General features: G+C 44.9%; 1 protein-coding gene across 1 annotated transcript in view; it reads left to right on the top strand.

Annotated features, from left to right (window-relative positions):
- LOC109377195 (alpha-1,6-mannosylglycoprotein 6-beta-N-acetylglucosaminyltransferase A-like) overlaps positions 1-17,014 on the top strand; it is a gene marked incomplete at its 3' end in the record, with an annotated part of 187,161 nt that extends 170,147 nt beyond the window's left edge. The window contains exons 2-3 of the mRNA XM_019633465.1: positions 1,572-1,939; positions 16,850-17,014. Coding sequence (XP_019489010.1) covers positions 1,699-1,939; positions 16,850-17,014 — 406 coding nt within the window. The remainder of the gene's footprint in view (positions 1-1,571; positions 1,940-16,849) is intronic.
- Between the last annotated feature and the right edge of the window lie 227 nt (positions 17,015-17,241).

Here is a 17,241-nt window from a genome sequence, read left to right on the forward strand (position 1 = left end):
ACCTATTTATGCTGTCTAACCCCTTCCCTTTCTCTCTCATCCCCGCCCCCTCCCAACTAGCAGCCATCAGTTGTTCCTCTATATCTCTGAGACCATTTCTGTTTATTTTGCTCGTTCTTTCAGTTTTTAGATTCCACATATAAGTGAAATCACCATATAGGACTCTTAAAAGAGTTCAGTGAGCCAAGACACAAAAAACATTTATCACAATGCCTGGGGCCTATCTAGAGTTTATCATTTAGTGTTAGTATTAGTACCCCCGACTACTGATGACTTTGTTGACAGGCCAGGGAATGGCAGTGAGGTGGGAGGGCCAATCCAGATGTGCTGCATTACAGACTCTGAAGCTGCTAGTTACAAGATCCTGTTATCATTTCCTCTTAAGCTATTTAAGATGAAGAATCCTTTGAACTGAAACTTATGCACACTCTGAATATATCCTGGGTCAGTCCTCCGTAGGAGATCCTTGCTCAGCCTTTCCCTTGTCACACTTAGAAAATGGTGTCATTTGTAAGCTGGCTGGTTCTTGGGCCCAGGCCTCTGGCCGAAGGGGTGGGTATCGTGGCCTACCTGTAACTCACTTGCAACCTACATTTCAGCCCCATTTGCTGGGAAGCCTTGATTTAGGACCTTTACCCAGCCTATGTAGCTACCAGATAAGTTTTGATTATATTAGTATTGAAACTATACCTTTTTGAAAAAATTGAAAGTATATTATATTTGGTTCCTGTGTACAACATAGTGAGTTAACACTTGTATACCTTACGATGTGATAGGCAGAGGAAACTATCCCTTTTAGCCTTGTTTTGCTTCATGGTGTGAGTGAAATAGAGAGTCACAGAACAGCAGGCCGTCATGTGCTCCACATTTCCTGTGCTGAAGCGTGCAAGTGAGAAGCGAGGTTCAGCTTTCACTCATGGTAACTAGAACAGAAAGGCCGCTGGGTACCCCTGGTATAGCCTCTCTTCTGCGGAGCCTGGGAGAGGCCACCTGCTGGCCCCGAGAGACTCGGCTCATCTCTGGACACTGCCAATGAAAGCTGGCCATGCTTAAGTAATGTGGAGGCTCTCTCCCCTTTCCTTGTCTGATTACCCCGAGGGGGCATCCACTTTCTTGCTCACCTCTCCAGCTGCATGCTCTAACCCTTGCCAGAGCACATAATAATGACTTTGTAAGCTCACATTACAGATACACAAAAGTGCCCAGTGGTGATATGACTCCACCCTCCACTTGGGTTTCTGCTGACATTCAGTGAAATATCCTTCTATCTCCTCCCCACCTTGCAAAACAAACTTCCTGTTTTGAACGGGGTCCAGACTGGAGCAGCCCTGCTACACCTGTTAACACACTCAGACACACACTTCCTCCTCCGTAGTTGTACAGCTCTGTCGCCTCGCCAGATTCCCCGTCTTAGCTTACAGAACCCGAATCATAATAGAAGATATTGAACCAGTAAATTAAGAAAAACACCAAGTTCACATTTGAGAGCTACTGGAGTGACAACAGGGCTTCTGGTTTATTTTACTGTGTTTTGCCCTGACCACTGTGCTAACTTTCCTCCTCTTTCACAGCACAATGGAAGCGAGGAAAGAAAATCGGCTGACACAGGAGCCAGAGTGAGACGGACGAACCCACCATGAACTTGTGTCCCCCGGCTACACTTTAACAGCCAACGGCAGGTGAAGTTGCCGGAGGGCAATGGCTTTCTTTACTCCGTGGAAGTTGTCCTCGCAGAAGCTGGGCTTTTTCCTTGTGACTTTTGGCTTCATTTGGGGTATGATGCTCTTGCATTTTACCATCCAGCAGCGAACTCAGCCTGAGAGCAGCTCCATGCTGCGCGAGCAGATCCTGGACCTCAGCAAGAGGTACATCAAGGCCCTGGCAGAAGAAAACAGGAATGTGGTGGATGGGCCATATGCCGGTGTCATGACAGCGTATGGTAAGTGCTGTGATTATGGGACCTCTCGATTGAGTGTGGCTTTGCCTCAAAGGGACCCCTGAGGCTCTGGGGCTTGGTCTTGTAGTGGATTGAGTGTATCCCTCACCACTGCCTTCAGGGCAGTGAATTACACACAAAGGGACACTAGCAGAAGGTTAAAGCAGTGCCCTTTGGGAGGTTCTCAGCTCTTGTGCACACTGATACTTAGCCATTGGGCGGAACAGCTAGCACACTATGGCTTGTAGTTGCAGCTGGCCCCTCCTCCCTCAGCATGTTTCTGGATTGCATGATCTCATCTGGGAGTAGGATCAGGAAATGTACAAAAATATTCTCATTATCTTTCCCTAAACAACACTTAATTAGGACTGGTGGATGGAGGTAAAGAGGCTGGGGAGGAATGTTCTGTGCACGCCCAGAAACTCAGAGACAAATGCATGCCTCCTCCGTCCAGCCAGTATGCAGGGCGTTAGGGCTATGCGCTGGCTAATCGCTGTAAACTTTGGCTTCTTCAGAGCTTACTGCCCTTGTTTCTTGCCCTTGTCTCTTAAGTGCCCTCTCTTTGAAAGAAATGTTTTCCTACTCATTGCTTTTTTGTCAGGTGTCTTAAATCCTTTTTGAAATGAGGTTGAGTTAAAAAAAAAAAGTATACCTATGGAATATTATTTTTCTTTAGGCAAAAGTTACGCTTAATATAGAAAAAGTTGGAAGCTGCAGACAAGCAAAAAAGATAGGAAGAAAAATAAAATCACATATAAATCTACTACTCTAGGAAATAACCACAATTAACATTTCAGTGTATATCTTTCTGATGTTTTATAGAGCACAGAAATATATGTGTGTGTGTGTGTGTGTGTGTGTGTGTGTGTGTGTGTGTATATATGGAGAGAGAGAGAAAGAGAGAGAGAGAGAGAGAGAAAGATACAGATATATGTATAGATACAAAGTACTTACAAAAACATATACATAAATACAAAACAAAAAATTGTAAATGAAATTGGGATCATACTGGGTTTTGTGCACTTCCCAGGTCTCCTGTGCTCACTGAATATGGGAATGGACTTGATCTGTGGAACGACCTGTTTGTTGTTCAGTGACAAACCTGGTCTTTGAATGGAGACTTCAGTAGCCTCAGGGTTTGGGACCTTGACGTATGTTATAAATGAGATACAAGAATGGGATAGGGTGAGGAGGAAACAGTTGGTGTTCCATCTTGGGACTCAACTGAGGAGTGTACCCTGAAATATGGGAGTTCAAATGATGATTCCTGAAAATGTGCAGCAACAGATTGAAGGTTGAGGTCAAACACAGGAAATCATACTCAATTTTACATATATGTGGTTTTTCTTTTTGGAAGGATCCAGGAAACTTGGTTACTTTTTAATTTATGGGTTTGTTTGTTTGTTTTTTGGTAAGGAGAAAATGGTTGCTTTCAATGTACAATGTGGAAATTCTTTTTCAGTGCCTGCTATTTGAATGATCACACTATCTGCTTTTAATTATTCCTTAAAGATTTGGCAGCATCTGTAGGCATTCCCTTTTGATATTTAAATAAAATGCCACCTTTTTTGATCTGCTGGATTAATAAAAGGAGACTCCATTTTGAAAGCCTATGTTGCAAAACAACTAGGTCATTTTCTTGAGGGTGCATTTTTGAATTGACTTTGATCTTCTTTAATATTTCCAGAATGTTGTCAGTGAACCGCCAGAAAAAAAAAATAAAGTAAATTATCACCATTGGTATTACCCATCTATAGTAGTAAGTGTAACAAATAAACCAGGTGCTGTTTTCAAGTTTCTGGTTCATTGCACTCCATGTCACATACTTAGGGGTAAAGAGGAGTAGTAATTTCCTCCTTCTGTTGATCTCAGTCTATCAGACGTTTTCCGTGAGAAGAAGAAACCATGTGAATGGTAAAATTATAGACTTGCAGTTTCTGTAGTTTTGACTGTTTTTATTTCTTGTGTACTGGTAAACATCTCCTAGGGTAGGCTTCTTCCATATTCTAAAGGACAGTGATCTGGTCTTAGCCTTGTAGCCTGACAGAGATGTTATATTATTTTAGGAAAATATACTGTACACCCCTAGACTAGTCTTTGAATTTCAGCCACCGTATATGCTTAAAATCATAGGACTTTGGAGCTCAAAGAAACTACCGAAACTATTCCTTCTTCTTCTTCTTCCCTTTATAGATGACCCTTAGCAAAGTAATTCTTTTTCTTAAAACAACCAAGAAACAACTACACAGGCGTCATCAGCAAGTCTAACTCACACCGCTATTTTTCTCTAATCAACTTGACATGTCAAGCAAAATGGTCTTTGGAGCAGAGTTTCTGGAATTTAATTGGACTGCACATGTGTGCTTGAGGCATTGGGATCATCATGCAGTGAAATCCTATTAATGCCGGGTTTGTCATCTGGGGATCATTGGTATTTTTGGCCAGATCATTCTTTTTTTGGGGGGACTATTTGTGCGTTGTAGGATGTTCAGCAGCATCTCTGGTGTCTCTGCCCGCTGGATACCAGTAGCACCTCCCTAGCTGTGACAATCAAAAATGTCTCCAGGTATAGGGGGCCATTTGGAGAATCACTGCATTAAGCGTGGTAACAGCAGACATTATCTAATAACATCATCTTCTGAAAGTTCTCAAGCAGATAACTTTTTTGTTATGTAAAACGTGATAGTCCATCTTTCCCCCTGGGTCCTAGTTCTTGGCGTCAACAACTGGGACCGAACGAGATGGTATAGTGCACGACAAGGCCTGGAGAGCTGGAGAGCCATTCTGGCGACGTTGCTTCGCCGTAATCCATCAGTACCAAGCTTAGGCATATCATTAGGCAGGCAGTTCTGGAGGTTGATGTCAGATGTCAGAGGGGGATGCAGAAACTGAAAGATGGTTCAGTGGTTTAGCAGAGTTGGTGGGGCAAGGAAGAGGATGCATGAGTCATCGGTTTCTACTCTTTTTCTGCCACAAATGCTGCCCATGTACAGAGCACTGCATTGAATTGAATGCATAGATGTTTGCATTGAAAGAGTGAAGATTTGACCTATGGCTGGGATCTATGTCTGGTTTGAATGAATCCTGTTAATAAACAAAGAAAAACGTCCCTTCCTTTTCTTTCCCCCACATTGGTATAATCAGAGTCTCATAGTAAGCTATAAATGGGCCTTTACACTGTGATAGGTATTTGAAGAACCCTAGTAGCTGATTTCAGATTATTACTGATCTATTAGAATCCCTGACTTGAGATCCTAGAGCAGCAGGGTTCAGCACACCATGACCTGTGGCTCAAATTCAGACCTCTGCCTGTTTGTGCAAAAAACAGTTTTAATGAAACACAGCCACTCCTACTTATTTATAACAACTGTGATAACAGAGAACCATGATAATACCGGTATTCGTTTCACATAACATCTAAAACATGCTGACTCCATTTTTTGGCAGTGAGCATAGTTCATTTGAAAATACTCATCTGATCACGTCCCTTGTTGACTTCACAATTTCCCAGGACTCCCATGGCCTAAGGCATGGTCCCCAAACTGTGGCCTCCTGTTTTATATGGGAAGTGCCTTGGAACCCAGCACGCCCCTTTGTTTATGTGTTGTCTGTGGCTGCTTTTGTGCTATAATGGCAGAGCTGAGTAGTTGTCACGGAGACTGCAAAGCCTGAAATGTTTACTGTCTGCTCCTTTGCCAAAAAATGTCAGTCTCTGATCTGGATAGTCTCTGGGTCAGTCTTTTTTGGTTTCCCCAAGGCGCTTTCATCTTTGCATTATGAATTCCAAGACATCCAAATGCTTAAGTGGACATTTCTTGGCCCCCTGGAAATGCTTCTTCTGAATGGCAGGTCGAAAGTTGAGTGATTAGGAACGTGGGCTTTGCAGCCAGCTGGCTTGGCTTTTCCACATCCTGGCTGTGTGGCCTGAGCCCTAGAGACACAAACTCCTTTTAGAGCGGGGTATCATTCCCTGTCCAGCCAGGTGAAGGGTGAATGAGGTGCTGCATGTCAGGTGCCTGACATGAGGTTGGTTGCTGACTAGTCCTCAAACAGCACAACTTTCAAATGGTATCTCCCCTCCCCCAACCTTGTTTTGGTGATTTGAAAACAGACTTTTGAACTTCTTTTGGGATTTTGTAATTCAAACGTGGTGCCTGTAGGAGTCCAGGGCAGCCTGTGTGGAACAGTTGGCACATTCATTCTTGGGGTGTGGCGGGCATTTCTGTCACTCCCGAGAAGAACATGTGGAGCCAGAGCCCTGTGCTCTGCAGTTCAGTCTCAGCTGCATCCCTAGGCAGACATGGCAGGGCCAAGCCTGTCAGTGACTTCGCGGCAATTACGTCACGAATGGTGTCACTTGCCCCAGTCAATGTTGTTCTTGTTTCTTAGGTGAATTGATCTCTGTCTCTGATGGCATGACCCAAATTCTGATCCCCAGTGATCACTTCTTATCTAACAGGACAGTCCTGGGGCCTTGTGTTCTCTGAGTGTCAGGGATGGAGACCTGGGGTGATGAGAGATCCCCCTCTTTGGTCCATCCATACTTTATTAACCCTGCCCTTTCTTTCTTTTTTTTTATTTTTATTTTTAAAGATTTTATTGGGGAATCAGGGAAGGGGAAACAGACAAGTTGCTGTCCTTTGGTTCTTCAGTCTAGTTTGTGGAGGATGTTGCTTCACTGGCCCATGTTGGCACCATCATTGCGCTCTTCCCAGGTGAGACAGATTGGTCGCCGGCCACTGGATGGCCACTTACGGCGGCTCTTGGCAGCTCATGCTGGCTGCCGGCCACTCACGCTGGCTGCTGGCCACTCATGGTAGCTTATGGCAGCCCACTGCAGCCTATGCTGCCACCAGCGACTCTTGGCAGCCCAGCTCCAGGTCGAGCTGTTGTTCACCATCTTAGCTGTAGAGGGCAGCGTCACTGGCCCTCATGTGGAATCTGAATTGGGGCCCTGCTGCTCAGAGCTGGCATCTCAAGCCAGCTCTTAACCAACGTGCCACTTGGCCGGCCCAACCCAGCCCTTTCTTACCTCCTTGCTACTCTGGGTGCTGAGATGCTCTGCTCTAGATGGGTCACCAGCTCAGGCTGAAGTGGATGTGGACCCTTACTTTCTCTGCCAATTCCCTCCCTGCCAGTATCCTCTTTGCTTGCTACCTGGTTCCCCTTGACCTCCACATCTGTACGCCTACTTTTCTCACCTCCCGCCTGCTCTGCCTTACCTCCTGTCTCCTGGTTCTCTGAATGTCTTGGGCCTAGACTGTCCCCTTGATTGGTTCTCACCCCTGAGGCCTAGCGTGTTGGGAATTGTCTGAGCCATTGGCTGGTGTATGTCAGTGCCGTCCAGGCTTTGTGCGGACAGCTGGAAGAAGGCGGGCAAGGCCACTGCTCTTGGAGGGGAGACATTATAAACAAGAGAATGTCAGAAAGTAAATTCCAAGGAAAAAAATGACACACGGAGATGTGTTTTAAAAAAAGAAAAAAAGTACTTGAGCTACTTTGGAGGAGGAGGTCAGAAAAGGCCTCTCCCAGGGGTGTCTTTTACCCCAAATGACACCAAGGAGCCGCCTGGTGGGACGGGAAGAGGGAGGTTGAGGCAGAGCAGGCCAGGCAGAAGGCAGAGTGTGTGCCCGGCCGTGAGGCCTGTATGAGCCCTCCAGGGGCAGAAGCAGCTGTAACAGTGAGCAAGGAGCCGTGTGGAGGTGTTGCTGTCAGCAAAGCAGGTAGTAGGGTGGCTTGTGATCTCTGGGTCTCAGTGTGATGGGACAGGAAGGGAGGTGAGGGGGTTGAGTGTTCTTGTGATTGACCACGGCCCTGTTATCCACTATCACCTCCACCCAGGGGTGGGGGGGTAAGGAGGAAGGAAATTCTTCTGTTTCCTTAAGGTGGTAAAAAAACCAGGGTAGCGCTTCTGGTGGCTGGTCCAGAGCAATGGAGTAGCAGCCTCTTGGGGCCTCAGGTAGCCCTCTTTGGCTTGCGGGTGTCCGTTTCCAGGATATTAACACCATTTCCAGTTCTGCTCAAAAACCAATGGGATGCCCCCCCCCCCATGACACACTGGCACGGCTGCCTGAGTTTGCTCTGAAAAGGTAACTCCTGTCTAAGTGAAGACCTAGGTAATGTTCGGAGAGTCAGACAAGAACTTATACATGTTTCATTCCACCTGTCCTAGGAAATTGAAGAAAAAAATTCGAGTTGGATTTCATTAGGTATATAAGCTTGTAAAAGAGTTATTATTATTTTTTGCTTCTGTTCCTGCGAATACGATCAAGGGACTGGTTTTTGGATGGCTGGGGTGATGTGGAAACCAGTGTCACTGATGCAGAAATTCCCTGCCCTGAGGGAAGTGCACTGTTCCTGGAGTGAGGCTGGTGGGGGAAAGAGTGGGGTTGTTTGGTGTCTGAGGAAGCCTTGGTTACTCCGTGGTGATGTGGCCGCTATGATTAAAGAAAACGCTTTCTGACTTAAGAAGCTTGGAAGCTAAAAGTGGGCCTCTTTGGGGCTTGAGGCTTTTCCAGTGATTCTGTGGTAGAGGTCCAGCCTGCCCAGCGGAATTCCCACCTGAGCCAGGCTGAGTTCACAAGCACACCCAGCTGAGTCTGGAAGTCTGAGGGGGACTTCGGAGCATTTAGATGGGAGTACAATGAGAATATGGGTCCCTGGGAGGAGCTGGAGGCTTCTACTCCCTTTGTCAACAAGACCTTTGCCTTCACACCTCATCCTCTCACATGTGCATCAGGTCCTGGCTTGGGGAGGGCGTCACGTGTGAGGGGCCCCACCTGGCCTGGTGGCCTTAGCTCCTCCTCCTTTCCAGCTCTGTCTTGATGTTCTTTTTCTGTTAGAACTGCTGGGGGCAGACCTCTTGCCACTACGGCCCCTGAAGAGGTGTTCGGCCTTCTCATGTCTGCTTTGGCACCCCAGCTGTCTTCTAAGACCAGCTGTTGGGTGAAGGCTAAGCATTTTCCTGTCGTTGAGTCTCTGCGTTGGTTCTTCCTTCCACCTGTATGGCATCTCTCCAGATGCCTCTCTCCCCACTCTCCTGGTGGTTTCTCTTCCAGAAGTAGGGCCCAGCCCCACTGTCATTCCCTCACTGAAGCAAGGCCAACCCTTTCTCCATTTCACTCTTTACAACACATAAACTACCTGTCATCACATATTTATTGCATGTGTTTATCATCTCTCTCCCTCACTTAGAATGTAAGCCCCCCAAAAGCAGGGATTTTTGCCTATTGTACTCCAAGGCTTAGTATGTGCCTGGCACATAGTAGGAGCCACAGGGAACAGCAGCTGGCCACCCTCTCCCAGCCCCCCACAGGACTCTGTGTGTGGTACAGTTTCAGCTGGGGCTACTTTGAAAATCAGAGTGATGTGTTTAGTGAGACAGGAAACACGAGGAGATTCCCTGTGGATTCCATATCCAGGAGGCTCCAAGTAACTATTCTGCATGATCCTGACATGGAAACCGATGTTTTAAGAGCCTGTTTCCTCTTTTGTAAAATGGAGGATATAGCAGGACTTATCTCATAGCATTGTTGTAAGGATTACATATGACACAGCTTATTATAGCACTTAGGTTTGTAAAGGGCATTTGTTATTGTGGGTTATCACTAGCCCTGGTCTGCATGTACCTGCACCTGTTACCACCCAAACAAAATTGCCTGTGTAAACCTGACATTGTTTATACGTTTGAACACGGGGCTCTGGGAACCTATTTATGTAGTTGTCCTTAGCATTTAAAGGGGATGAAGCCCAACCAGACATGAGAGGAACCAAGCTCTGCTCCAGAGGAAAGCAGGCCTGCAGCCCCCTCCCACGCAAGGATGGGCTAGGCTTGTCCCAGAATTATCCGGGGCTGCTTTGAGAAAAGCACACTGGCCAGGGTTGAGAACTGCTGCTCTGAACTCTAAAGAGATGTGGTTTGTCTCCTCACTGGGTCTCTTTCTGAAGGAGTGTTAGCTCCACAGAGTGACCTTGGCATTTTAGAGACATGTGATTGTCATTGCTCTGTTCCAAAGAGAAGGTTTTCCTCTGGGCTGTGAGATAAGCTGTGAACTCACTTGGTCCCCGAAGTGGGTATGTTAGGGGGATGATTCCTGGTATGGGCTTTGAGCTGGGAGTAGCGTATGCCAGGGCTGTCCTTTCCTGACAGGGGAGACGCCCGGAATTCGAGTTGAGGACCTCCGACGACAATGGGCTTGACCTTTCAGAGTTTCTCTTCTATACCAAGGGTTAAAATGCCTGACTCCTAGTCCATGCGGCTGGCTAGTTGCTGGGAAAATTCAGAGAACAGCCCAGAGCTCCATTCCTGATATTTCTAGATTCCATAAAGCACTTGATATTATGAACAGGTGTAGATATGCTTTTTTTTGCAGATTTTGCTGCCTAGAGATTTCCTTGAAATACTGGTGGCAGCCCCTGAAGCACCTCGGTAACAGCATTCACTGCTAGGCACGCCTTGGGAGTCAGAGCTGAAATCCATACTTCTAACCCAGGAGAGAGCGTTTGTCAGTGATACTGAGCATCACAGGTCCTCTGTCATTTTGTGACGATCATTCAGCTCCCTGTTGTGACAAGTGCAGGGTGAAGGGCACAAGGGAGTGTAGGTTCAGGTCCAGGTGAGTTACCCACTGTGTGTGGTTTTAAGAATTCCAATGAGATAAAGCAGTGAGGGTCAGTGACTGAGCTGCTTCTGGGCTGCGCGTGTCACCTTTTCTGACATCAGGGCACTTGTGGCCAGTATCTTTGAGTTCTGAGGGTAGAAGTCACGGTGCCATATGCATTTTAAAATAGCATTTAATGCCTTTGTGATTGTGAGAGTAATGTGAATGCTTACGTAAAACAGAGACTATGGAACACAAGGCTATCAAAAGCACTGGGTGCTCCAGGCAGTCACCTGGATAGGCAGGTTTTCTTTTTCAATATGAAAGGGAAAAAAGTGCATAACTTAAGCAGCTAGTCGAATCACTGTTTCAAGGCAGTCCAACATAAGATAAAAGATACTGTCAATAAAACACACGAGGGCAAAATGATGCCACGCTCATCTTTGTATCCTTACAAAGACAAATTAAAAATAAAATACTCATTATCCTCAAACCCAGAAAAATTTTGATTTCCCTTCAGTCCTTTTTAAAAATGTACATAGATAGGTGTGTGTGTGTGTGTGTGTGTGTATGCTTCTTTTTAAATTTAAAAAGCTATATGTAAAATACTTGCTGTATTTCCTTATGCCATTAGGTATTTTTAATGCCCATACATTTTTCCTTTTTCGTCATCCGCTCAATTAATATTTATTGATCTCCTGATATTAACAGCTAGTGGTGATAAACAGAGATCACAAGACCTGTTCTCCGCCCTCCCTGAGTTTCCAATGTAGCGATCTATTCCGACTCAGGAAGGAAGGGACATAATGTAATTGAATCTTTTTGTTGGGTATTTGGGAAGTTTCCAGCTCTTATCTATAATAAGTAACACTATTCTCTTTTATAACTAACTCTGCTTTGAATGTCCTTGTACATAATGAATAGAGTGTGTTTTGGTCATTACTATAACTGTATTATCTTTCTGTGGAAAGGTCACTTTAAAATTAATTTTAAATATATGTAACTGATGAAACTTGACGTTCTTGGCAGTCGATGGGAATGAGAGGTTGGGGTTAATTCTTTTTTCATTAGCACCTTCCTTTCTCATTAACGCCCTGTCTGCTGGTTTCGCTGGAGCCTCAAAGCTGCTCTCTTGTTCACACTCCGCCTCTCAGGGCGGCCCTGGTGAAGAGGTATTTGCATTAGAACCAGGCACTGAGGTAGACGATTTTTGGCAGTTCATTGCACAGTTCGTTGCTCATAGCACAGTTGGTTCTGGGCCAGTGAATTGTGGTGGCCACGCCTTAAACATATGAGTAGTTCCCAACCATGGCTGTGCCCAGAATCCTTGACATGTGACTTCTGCAGATTCTCGCTGGGTGCCTCGCGGATGGGGCTTGGGAGGTGAGCCTGAGGGACAGCAGGCTAGAGAACCACTGCCTTAGAAACGTGTCCCAGGGGAGTGGGGTGGGGACAGCATAGGCCCGAAGCACAGCCTTTCTCAATAATCCCTCGAATATTGATTGACTTGATGATCTGGGCAATCAGGGTTCGGTATCTAGTCTTACAGCTTTAGCTGATAGGCCTATAAACCTTTTTCGACCAGCAGGACCCCTTTTTCTCCTGAGATCCCAGCTGTGAAGGAAAGTATAGACTCCATCTGTGAAGGAAAGTGTAGCTGGCCGTGTATCTCCTTGGCTGTCCTGCTTCAGGACGTGACAGCATCTTCCAGCCCTTCTTACTCATTAATGTCGTGGATTCCTGGAAAGAAAAACTGGACAGAAGCTGTTAGAGCACTTGTGAGATTTTGTCGATCTCACCCTTTATCAGAGAACTTCTAGCATGATAGAAACCAAAGCTGACTTTCCCCAGAGGGACATTTAAAATGTTTTCAACTAGTTTGATCTCATCTTTATTGTGTACAGTAAGTTTTAGGAACATCGAATTATGGTAGTAATGTTGGGATTAAATTTTTATTGCTGAGGCTTTGAAGCACAAACACAATTTTAAAAGCTTGTTAGTAATTGAAAGTTGTAATCCTGAGCACACATTTTACTGCTATAATAACTATAAAACATAGTGATAAGTATAGCAAATATTACACAAGAATTTGGGGAAATATTTTCACCCTCATTTGTTTATTAAACTCTGTAGAAAGTATTCTTGAGTGTGTAGTCGTCTTCGATAAATGGGTTATCATTAAGACTAAAAGACACACAAAAATACTCTGGTATTAGTTTAAAATGGCAATAAAACTCTTAGTTTTTGCAAGTTCAGCTGTAAAATACAAAGATGAGAAATAATTTCATCACTCAGGAAGATATAATTTATGCAGCCTTATTGGTGGGAAGACTAGTTCGTTTATTTGTTGGTCTATTCACTTATGTAACACAAACAGTGCTATAATGTGCCAGGCTCTGTCAGTTGGTAAGGATGTGTAGATGGGCTTGTCATCAAGTATCTTTTATCGTGTGTTGGACTGCCTTGAAATAGTGACTCCAATGGCTGCTTGAGTTGAAAATGAACTTTTTTCTTTCATATTGGGAAAGAAAAAACTGCCTACTTTGGTGGCTGCCTAGAGAGTACCAAGGTTTTGATAGCCTTGTATTCCATTTTCATTTTAAGGCAGAAGGTATGGAAAGGCAGATTTTAAATTATTTTTAGTGTGGGAGTTGCTTCCAGAGCAGTGACATCAGCAAGTGTTAAGGGTGGCTGGGATATGATTTAACATGACAGCTGCCCAGAGGTGCATCCCTGCTAAGCGTGCTCAAAAGCAGCAGGTCAGACAGAGATGCTTGTTGGCCGGCAGGTCCATGGTGGTTCTTTAGAGGCAATGTAGCATGGTAGCTAGGAGCCATCGGTTCTGGAACCAGACTGTGGGTATGGACCCCGGGTCTGCAATCACCTGGAGCAAATTTCTTAACCTCCCTGTGCTGTAGTTTACTCGTCTGTAAAATGAGGTTGGGAACAACAGTGCATGCGTCGTACTGCGTGGGCAGGGCCAGATGAGTTAATCCATGAGAAGTGCTTAGGACGGTAGCTGACATGTAGAAAGAGCTCAAAGTGGGGGTGACAGAGTGATAGCAGTTGTCAGTGGTGGTATCGGAGTGGTATCTGTGATGGTGAACGTCAGTATCCTCCCTCCTCCTCATCAAGCCACCTATTTATACCATGTCAGAGTCACAGAAGGTCAGTCTCTGCTGGGTGGGGTCAACAAGAGATAGGTCACACTTGCTGGTGCACTATATATTCAGAATTGAGGAATGTTTTCCTAATGCTGATGTGACCGTTGTGTACTCTACCTAAGGTGTGCCCACCAATACCTGTGGGTTGCGGACTCTGTTCAGTAGTGCTGTCGACTTTTAACATTGTTGCAAAGGGTTAGCAGCCCTTGAGACACCGTCAGCATGGGTTAGGTGTCTGGGCACGGGCATTTCCTGTTGTTGTATTTGTAGCAATGCTTCCAGTGCCTCAGTGAAGGGAAGTCACACGTAATACAAGGTCAGTGAGTGGCTTCTTGCACTTCCATTCCTTGTCCCATAACCCCTCTGTCTGAGTTCTCCCTTGATATCTCCACAGAGGGGGCATCTGGGAAGCCAAGGGTTGAGAGAATGTGCCTAATTCAGTGGTTCTCAAATGGGGGAAATTGTGCCCCCCTCCAAGGAACTTTGGCAATGTCTGCAGACATTTTTAGTTGTCACCATGGGGCTAGAGGCCAGGAATGCTACCAGACGCCCTACAATGCACAGGATAACCCCCTACAACAAATAATCATCTGGCCCAAAAACATGTTAATAGACTTGAAGTTGAGAAACCCTGAGTTAACCCAAATACAGCCAGGCTTCTGTGTCTGACTAACTAGTGGGTAATAGTTACATGCCGTTTTTTACACAGAGACTGCCGGCTGGCAATACAGGCTCCAGGTAAAGAGTTGGAGGTGAGGGAGATTGATATCCTTTGTCTGAGGAGTGATTTCTCTATATTGAACAGAGCCACCTCTCTGTGGCACCGTGGCCCCCATCTGTGTGGCTGGCCTCTGGCAATTTTCAGAACTCTAGAGAACCAGGCAATGATTCAGTGTAAGAGCAGAGCTGGTGGCTGACTCCCGCTGTCATGCTAGCTAATGATGTGCCAGGGACAGACTGAGTCATGCCGACCGTGGGACTGCAGCCCCCGGAAGAGAGTGATTTCATGACTCTGGATAAAGGGATAAAGCCCTGCATTACCCAAGGGGTGATTTCTTTTGGAAGGATGGGAGCCTATTCCAGAGGATGATATATATATATATTTAACAGGTAGTTATGTATTATTGCCTATTATGTGCCAAGCAGTGTTTGAAACATTTTATAAATGTTAACTCATTAGACCTTTATAACCACCCCAAAGAGGCAGGCCTACTATTATCACTCTTTTACAGTAAGGAGACAGGAATGGAGAATGAGGACTCAAACTGAGGAAGTTTGGCTCCAAAGTCTGGGACCCTAACCCCTATGTATGGATGAAAGACACTGAGTTGCCTACTTGGTTTCGTTTTGCTGCCTTGGTTCTTGACTTCTGCCTGGTCCCAATGAAGCATCAGGGAATTTGGCAGACCTGAGTCAAGTGCCCATTCTGACTTATTCTCTGTGTAACCACGAACACATCACTTCATGTCTGTGAACCTCAGTTTCCTCATCTGTAAAATGAAGTCATATCTACCTCACAGAGAATGTGGAAATAACATGCGGTTTCTTCCATGCATATGTGGCACATGATAGGCATTCAGGAAATGTTAGTTTCCTTCTACCTTTCTTTGTTATAATTATATTTTTGACCCTTTTGCTCTAATGTCATGGACAGCTTGTCTTACTGCCTATAGGTGAGATACACACTGAAGAGCAAAAAAAAAAAAATCGGTCTGGTCAGAATTTTGTTAGAATTAATGAATAAACAAACTGCTACAGATCTTAGCATTGTAAAGAAGTCTGATGTTTGGGGAATGATGAGATCATGCCAAGCACATCAAACCAGACTTTCAGGATAAAGATGTGGGTTCTGTTTCTATTTATAGTATTTAGTCAGCTACAGTGATGTTGTGTGTAAGCCACTGAGAACACAAACTTTCATGTTAATTACATACCCACATTTCTGTTCTGATGAGCTCCCCTTGTGACCTGGCAGAAGAGGGCACGTCGAGTGCCTCTTGGCCAAAGTTGGTTGGCTGTCCACTGGGTTGGGTGAATTAACCAGGTGTGTGTTTCCTTCCTGGCCGGATCAGAGTACCTGCTCAGAGCAAGTTTGCTCTGTTCCCAGCAGAATGGAAGGTGGCAACTTCCCATTTGTCACAGTTCAGGATTTACTATTATTCATCCTGCTACCTATTATACATTGTGTGCTGTTCCCCTGGCCCGCTCCCAATCCAGTTCATAAATGAGTCTGGATTCTTCTGTTCCTATGGATGGCTCTCCTACCGTCCTTCTGCCTTACCCACATGTTCAAGTCAGTCTGTCTTTCTTTGATTATGAATTTCCAGAGGAGAAGGGCTAAGTTCATCTCTGTGTGTGCATATGGAATACCTTGTGTACAAACTTAGTAAATGCTTATGTACGCGTGGAGATAATGTCTGTTATTTATCCAGGAGGAAGTGTACTACTCTTTAAACCCACAGTCAGATATATAAGAAAGGGAATCAACTCTTCAATGTAAGTGCCATGAGGGACTACCCCAGCATTTAGAGCAGTGCCTGGCACATAGTAGTTGTTTGATAAATATTTTTTGAACGGATGAATAACTCTGGTCTTTAGGTATTTTTCTAAATCTGGTTGCAGTTAACTGGGTTATCCAGCAAGTTGGAAACCTGGAACTAGAGCTTTTATTATTACTATATGTAATCAACAGAAATAAAGACTTGGCAAAAAACTTGGGACATACTTGAGTCCACAGCACTAAAAATAACGATGAACTTGATCTAGAAGCTACTTCAGGACTTCGCTGTGCTTTGGGGTTATCATTCTGTGCGTCAGTAACCATCACGCTGTAAGGAGGAGGAATTTAATAGTGTGCTTTGGTAGGATGCTAAGTGACTCGGAGTTTTCGCTATTAGCCTAGTAGCTAAAAATAATGTTATGTCATTTAATTGCCCAACTTGCATCCCAAAACAGACCAATTTGTTTTGTACTTTCTGGGCCACTTGAAGATATCTCCTGTCATTTTTAAGATAGTTTGTTAGGACAGGTCTTGGGGCAGTACGTTTTGATTGTGCCACTTTTTATTCTTCATGTCAGAGAGAACATGTGCATTGAACAAATACACAGTGGCCAAATAATTTTTAAACCATCTGCATTTTCTTTTACAGATTTGAAGAAAACTCTTGCCGTGTTGTTGGATAATATTTTGCAGCGCATTGGCAAGCTGGAGTCGAAGGTCGACAATCTTGTAATCAATGGCACAGGAACCAACTTGACCAACTCTACTACAGCTGTTCCCAGCTTGGTAGCACTTGAGAAAATTAATGTGGCAGGTAAGAAGGGTCATTCTGCGCCCTGACATGCAGTTGAACCCTGATTTGAACTGGGAAAATAATAAAGAAGCACAGTGGCTCTGATTGGTAAAGATAAATCCCATAAATTTGGTATGGCCTCTGTAAAGCTAAATTTAAATTTAGCTTTGAATAACTGTTAAAATGCTGTTCTAGTCTCATGATGTGTGATAGCTGGTGGTTTCTATGACATATTTCACATAATGAGC

The sequence above is a fragment of the Hipposideros armiger genome, unplaced genomic scaffold (genome assembly GCF_001890085.2).
Source record: "Hipposideros armiger isolate ML-2016 unplaced genomic scaffold, ASM189008v1 scaffold_1318, whole genome shotgun sequence".
In the NCBI taxonomy this organism is placed as follows: Eukaryota; Metazoa; Chordata; class Mammalia; order Chiroptera; family Hipposideridae; genus Hipposideros; species Hipposideros armiger.